Source organism: Tasmannia lanceolata, unplaced genomic scaffold (genome assembly GCF_043159265.1).
Source record: "Tasmannia lanceolata isolate RefF3 unplaced genomic scaffold, GAP_Taslan_0.1 ptg000011l, whole genome shotgun sequence".
NCBI lineage: Eukaryota > Viridiplantae > Streptophyta > Magnoliopsida > Canellales > Winteraceae > Tasmannia > Tasmannia lanceolata.
Window position 1 is genome coordinate 21,437,423 of NW_027518688.1, and position 6,625 is coordinate 21,444,047.

General features: G+C 44.2%; 2 protein-coding genes across 2 annotated transcripts; both read left to right on the top strand.

Moving 5' to 3' along the window:
- The first annotated feature begins 225 nt into the window (after positions 1-225).
- On the top strand, positions 226-6,199 carry LOC143886629 (uncharacterized). The gene is made up of 2 exons (XM_077390674.1): positions 226-2,341; positions 6,065-6,199. Exon 1 carries the CDS (start codon positions 437-439, stop codon positions 1,361-1,363), a length of 927 nt encoding a protein of 308 aa, XP_077246789.1. The 5' UTR covers positions 226-436; the 3' UTR covers positions 1,364-2,341; positions 6,065-6,199.
- On the top strand, positions 2,964-4,276 carry LOC143886026 (uncharacterized). Its single transcript, XM_077390027.1, has 2 exons — positions 2,964-3,326; positions 3,680-4,276. The coding sequence occupies exons 1-2, from the start codon at positions 2,964-2,966 to the stop codon at positions 4,274-4,276; spliced, it is 960 nt and encodes a 319-aa protein (XP_077246142.1).
- Positions 6,200-6,625: the final 426 nt, after the last annotated feature.

Consider the following 6,625-nt stretch of genomic DNA (forward strand, 5'->3'; position numbering starts at 1 on the left):
TTTCTTTTTATATATCGCCACTCGTGCTATGCTATGAGGGTGGCATCCGTTTTGAAAGTTCCTTGGTAGAGCTCTCCACACACGTGGATGATCGAGATGGTGTTAGGGACCCGTTCCCTCGCACTCGTCCTCGGATCGGGGTCCACAATTACCCCTTGATATAAGGTGCATAGAACATACATATGTGTCACGCCCCCGACTCAATTTCCAGGTCGGGCACACGACAACGCTGCACACCTGAAAGGCGAACCCTCAAGCATGCAAGGCATTCGATACCACAAGCAATACAATCATTTGTCTAAAATAAATCTAGGCATATATCATAGTACTAAAGTCAATACAACCATTTAGGCCCTGTTTGTTTTGGATTTTGACAATTAATTTTCAGCCCAAAACTCGGGTTTAAGGTTGTAGGATTTCAGATTAGGGGTTAGATATGGTGGTGCCTTGGCAGCGGTCAAAGAATAAGAAGTCCAGGAGAATCGATAGAGCTTTTCTGAGAAGAAAAGAAGAAGGGCTAGGGGATTGGAGGTGCAGAAGATGTGCGATTAGGAATTTTCGCAGACGAGTGGAGTGCCGGCAGTGCGGTAAAGTTTGGGCGAGTACAGATACTAATCTAGCAGTACAGGGTGTGGGTGAAGGTGATGGTGAGCTTAACATAGATCAAGCTCAGGTAAGGGACGATGGACACTCAGATGATAAACTAGTAGAAGGTAAGCCCGGTAGTAGTGACATTGTTCCTTTATTGTCTATAGGGAAGGTTCAATGCAGCCTCTGGGGACAGATTCGCGAAGGATGGTCTGGAAATGTGCCGGCATTGGCGGATTGGCTCGGAAGGAAGTTTGGTTCGAGGCCTAAAATCGATGCGAACAAGGTGGATCTGCTGGAGGTAATGGTTGTTCTTCCGCTTGGGATAAGCCTTCAAGATGCTCAATCGGTATGGAGACGGGCACTGAACTCTCCTTTTGTGGAATTACTACCTTGGAACACAAAATTTGCAGAGCTGAGAATATCGGATTGGTGGTTCTTTTCCGGAGTGCCACCTCAAGCATGGTGTGAGGAGAATTTCAAAAGAGTAGCGAGTAAAATCGGTGAAGTTGAACATCTTGACTTTTCTTGCAAAAGTGGTCGGGGCTATGGAATGGCTAAGGTGAAGATTCGAACCAGCAGCAATTGCCCCATCTCTGTGGCTATTCCGGCATGTATGGAGGACCAGATAATTTGGGTGAAAGCGGAAAAGAGACTTGGTTGCAGTCAAGTAGCAAACCTTCATGGATTGTCCTCTAGTTTTGGAGAATCGAGTGATGATTCCCAATCGGATAATGGATTTGATATATGCCCAGGAATGATCGGCGATGTCTGAGGCGACCCTCCGGCAAACGGGGAGGGCTTGAATTTCGTTCAGGCGCATGAGAGTGGTGCTGGTTCGGTTCATGATAGCGAGGAGGCGCACCATAGTGAGAGTTTCGAATTTCAAACTCCAATTAACTGGAATCTGGAGCCCGCACAAGTGTCATCGGAAGGTGCATCGTTACAACAGATGGAGGCAGATACATCCTTGCGATATCCGCCTCATTGCAACCGTGCCATTCGAACCTTATGATGCTCAAGAGGTGAGACCGGATAGAGCCGGCAGAATCAATGTTTGTGGGGGCAGATGTCAGTCTTTGGGATTAGAAGACTTGGCGGGTCTTAATGTACAGGGAGACCAGGCCCAATGTCTTAATAAGGCTGTGGACCATGGGCTCTATAGCCTTGATGGACCTTTGGCACCTATGGTTGGTGAGATAGTTGACCTCATTAGACTCTTAAAGAATCAGATTCACCAAACTGTTGGGTTGAACAAATCTTCAGCTATTAGCGGTCAAAGTGTGTCGCATATGAGCTTCCCGCTAATATCCTTCTCACCGGCCATCTGCCATTCTCGTCCGAGAGAGTTACATATGGAAGAATATATATCCGTAAACCAAGATAAGAACCTTAGTATTGCCTAGTAAATCTGTTCGGAGAGTAACTTGGGGGTCTGCGGAGGAAAATTTAAGTGGGGTGGTTTCGTCGCTGGACTTTGACCAAGAGGTTGTGGTGGAATCAGAGAGATCAGTCAGCTCATTATCAAAGAAGGCACCCTCACCGGAGAGATTCCCTTCGAATTTCTCAAAGTCCATATCGGAGATTCCTGCAGAAACAATTTTTCAAAGAATAGGGGAGTCTATTTCATGTATGGAAGGATGGTGTCACAGCCCTAGTCTTCAGGGGAGAGGGGGTGAAGTCAACTTTGAGCAAATTTCTACCCCTCTGCAGAGGTTAAGGGTTTGTATCCCTCGCGGCGCACCGGTCGAAGGTACTAGAATTGTTAATTCCGTTTTAGATAATGAATTTCTGTTTCCTTCTGTTGAAATGCAGGGAGCAGGTGTGGGAATTAGTAGCAAATTTGGGGTATTTGACAGGCAAAATCCGGAATTCCAAAGGACATCTTCGATTCAATCCATTCCTAATTTCCAAGATGTAGCTTTTGTGAAGGAATCTCTGATTGGACCTGGGCAAAGTTCCCAGGTAAGGGTTTCTTTTGGTAGTGGGTTGGAAAGAGGGGAAGCAGTAGAAGTTGCGTATGGGGTAGATAGGGTTGAGGCTATGGTGGACCACACAATTGAAGTCAGTAAGGTGTTAGGAGTTAATTACTCCGGTCCGTTGGAAGATTTTTGAGAGATGATTAGGTCGGCAGAGGTTACAGAGGTTGCGGGGGTGGCATCAAAGTCGGCTTTTCTTTCCGAAAAGAGATCGATTAGGGAACTAGCTAGGTTGAAGTCTGAGGTGAATAATGGGGGAAGAGCGAGTTGGGGGGGGGGGGGGGGGGGGGGGGGGGGGGAGTGGAGTCTTCGCCTTCAAATAAAAAGAAGAGTGGGAGACAGGGTAGGAAATATGTAAAAATTGGTTCCTTATGAAGATTCTTTCATAGAATATAAATGGGCTGGGTTCTTTTGGCGGAAAGGGCTCAGGCAAAAGAAGTGTTTAGAAAATGGAAGTCGGCTCTTTTATGCATTCAGAAAACAAAGTTGGAAATGGTAGATAGATATGTTTTGAGGAATCTTGGAGTTAGGGGAGATTGGGGATTCTCCTTTGTGGAATCAAAAGGGGCCTCTGGGGGTATTATAGTGGCTTGGGAGGAATCTGTGTGGTCTCTTGTGGATAAGTGGAAAGGAAACTACTCCTTATCCACTGTTCTTTTGAGGAAGGAGGACGCATCATGTGTAATTTTTTCTGGGGTTTACGGCCCCTCTTTAGGGGCGGAGAAGAAGTTGTTGTGGGAGGACCTAAATGGTATTCGGGTTAGATGGAATCATCCATGGTGTATGGGGGTGATTTTAACGAGATTAGGTTTGTTAGTGAGAGACTTGGGTGTAGGAGATCGGTTAAGAAAATGAGGGTATTTGATAAGTTCATTGCGAAGAATGATTTAATTGACCTCCCATTGTCTGGGTCCCGTTTCACCTTGAGTCGGGGTGAATCCCAGAGCAGGATTGATCGTTTCCTAATTTGTCCTGGGTGGTTAAGTCTGGTTCCGGAGGTTATCCAAAGGTCCCTTGCTCATTCTGTATCGGATCATTGCCCTATCATCTTGGATCCAAGGATGGAATCTTAGGGTCCTCCCCCGTTCAAATTTGAGATTGCATGGTTACAGGCTCCAAAAATGGAGGAAAGGTTGGGAAGATGGTGGGCATCTTACCAATCTGAGGGTCCATCAGATGTAAGAATTGGTAAAAAACTTAGATTTGTGAAGGAGAAATTAAGGGCATGGGTGAAGGAACAAAGGCTTAAGGATCAAACTTGTAAAGTTTGGTTGGAAAGAAGGATTGGGGAAATTTCGGGTTTGGAGGAAGCAGGGCAAGGGAGTGGTAATTTGAGGGAGGAGCTTGGTAGAATTAAAGAAGAACACAATGGGTTGTTGTTACATGAGGAAATTTTTTGGAGGCAAAAATCGAGAGTTAGGTGGTTAAAGGAGGGGGACAAAAATTCGGCATATTTTCATGCCGTGGCGAGTGTAAGAAGGAGGAAAAACATAATTGAGTCTTTGGTGGATAACGGAGTAGAAGTATCAGGTAAAGATGAGATCACTAAAGTGGTCTTACAATTTTACAAATCTTTATATTCTTCTGAAGGGGGATCTAGACCAACACCTGTACATATGGAGTTTAGCAGTCTGGATTTATCTATGTGTATGGAATTGGAAAAATCTTTTGAGAAGGAGGAGATTGAGAGGGGTATTTTCATTAAGTAAAGATAAAGCTCCGGGGCCAGATGGTTTTTGCCTTGCCTTTTTCCAATCATGTTGGGAATATGTGAAAGAGGATATTTTGGATTTTTTCAAGAAGTTTTACAATGGTATGGAGTTAGACATGGGTACTGGGGCTACCTTCATTGCTCTCATACCTAAAGTAGTGGGGGCATAAAAAATTTCTGATTTCCATCCTATTAGTCTTGTGGGATGTTTATATAAAGTTTTGGCTAAGGTTCTAGCTGAGCGACTGAAGAAAGTCCTACCGCTAATCATATCTGACTATCAAAGTGCTTTTGTAGCAAAGAGACAGATATTGGATTGTTCCCTCATTGCCAATGAGGCCATTGATTATTACCGGAGGCTTAATAAGAGAGGAATTTTATGCAAATTGGATATGGAAAAAGCCTACGAGAGTGGAATGGGACTGCTTAGACTTTTTGTTTGGTAAGATGGGTTTCGGAAATAGATCGCGTTAGTGGATTAAATCGTATATAGCCTCTGCGTGGTTTTCAATTTTGATAAATGGATCCCCTTTTGGCTTCTTTAAGTCATCCCGTGGCCTTCGGCAGGGGGACCCTCTATCCCCTTTCTTGTTCGTTATTGTAGCAGAAATCCTAAGTAGGTTGCTAGCCAAAGGTTGTAAGGTGGGACTGTTTAAAGGCTTCAGAATTGGAAGTGATTGCGTGGAGGTCTCACACCTCTAGTTTGCGGATGATACCCTTTTGTTTTGTGAACCAGAGAGACTCCTAGTGTTAAATTTGAAATCTATATTGAGATGTTATGAAATCATATTGGGGCAAAGATCCAACTTCCATAAATCTAGGATGTTTGCTTTGAATATCCCTATGGAGGAGGCCATGGAGTTGGCAGAGATCCTGGGATGTGAGATGGATCATTTACCTTCTTCGTATTTGGGGTTGCCCTTGGGGGTTGGAAGACCAAACAAGGTATTATGGGAGCCGATAATTGAGAGGATAGGGAGGAGGCTAGACACTTGGAAAAGAAATTTAGTGTCTAGAGGAGGAAGGTTGGTTCTAGTCAAGGCAGTTTTGGCAAATATCCCTATATATTTTATGTCTTTATTCAAGTGCCCAGTTAGCGTTGCCTTACGAATAGAAATGATTCAACGCAGATTTTTGTGGGGCGGAACAGAGGAGAAAAAGGCCATTTCTCTGGTGAGTTGGAAGGATGTTTCCGCGCCCATTAAGGAAGGCGGATTGGGTATCAGAAGGTTTAGGGAGTTCAACCATGCTTTGCTAGGGAAGTGGTTATGGAGATTTGGTGAGGAGCAGTCTCATTTGTGGGCCAGGGTTATTTGTAGTAAGTATGGGTGTCAGTCTGGAGGTTGGGAATCACTTGATAACTTTAAGAAAAAGGGTCTGACGGTGTGGAGAGATATTTTAAAAATGTCATTCTTATTTAACCTGAATATTAGATTTAGAGTTTATGGAGGGGACAGAATCAAATTTTGGAAAGATGTGTGGTGTGCAGAGAGGGCGTTTAGCTTGTTGTTCCCGGAGATTTATAGGGTGGCTCTAAATAAAGAAGCTTTTGTGAGTGAATGCTTGGATCGTAGTGGTGGTGATTTGGTGTGGTGTCCAGCTTATAGAAGAATTTTTTTGGCTTGGGAGCAAGAGTCTGTGTCTAATCTTAAGAGGATCCTTGATAGCTGCTACATTAAAAGAGTAGGAAAGGATAGGAGATTATGGACTGCGGATTCTTCTGGGATTTTCTCTGTCAAATCATTCTATAAAAGCTTGATGCCATGTTTTGCTCCCTCTTTTTCAGCAAAGGTATGAAAATTTCATTGTCCACCTCGGGTTAGCATCTTTGGTTGGGCTGTGTGTCGCGAAAGGATACAAACCATTAACTTTCTGAGAAATCGTGGCATGTGGCTTGTTGATCATTGCCCCCTCTATCTTGAGGATGGGGACTCTGTGGATCATCTTTTCATGCACTGTTTGTTTACCCGAACTATATGGGGTCGTATTTTCTTGAGATTTGGGATTACTTGGGTATTCCCAAGATCTATCCAGATGTTGCTGGATCTTTGGAGCTTTGTGCCTTGGAAAAGAAAGAGTAAAATCTTATGGGAAGTTTGTTTGCTTGCTACTTGGTGGGTAGTATGGAAGGAGAGAAATGCTAGGGTGTTTAAGGGGGTATCCAAATCTCCTCATTATCTGTTTATACGCATTATTGCGGTGGCTATAGCATGGACGAGATGTCATCCATCGTTTCGGTTTGTATCGGCTTATGATCTCTGGGAAGGTTGGCGAGAAGTTGCTTTAGTAGTGAGAGGGCTAATATCATTGTCCATAGCTGGGAGCCACCTCCTAATGGGATGCTAAA

Bases quoted from the DNA above. Each gene is read 5' to 3' on its own strand.
- LOC143886629 (XM_077390674.1), top strand. From the start codon at position 437: ATGGTGGTGCCTTGGCAGCGGTCAAAGAATAAGAAGTCCAGGAGAATC.
- LOC143886026 (XM_077390027.1), top strand. From the start codon at position 2,964: ATGGGCTGGGTTCTTTTGGCGGAAAGGGCTCAGGCAAAAGAAGTGTTT. The intron at 3,327-3,679 runs GTTAGATGGAAT...GCATGGTTACAG, and splicing joins AGGACCTAAATGGTATTCGG to GCTCCAAAAATGGAGGAAAG.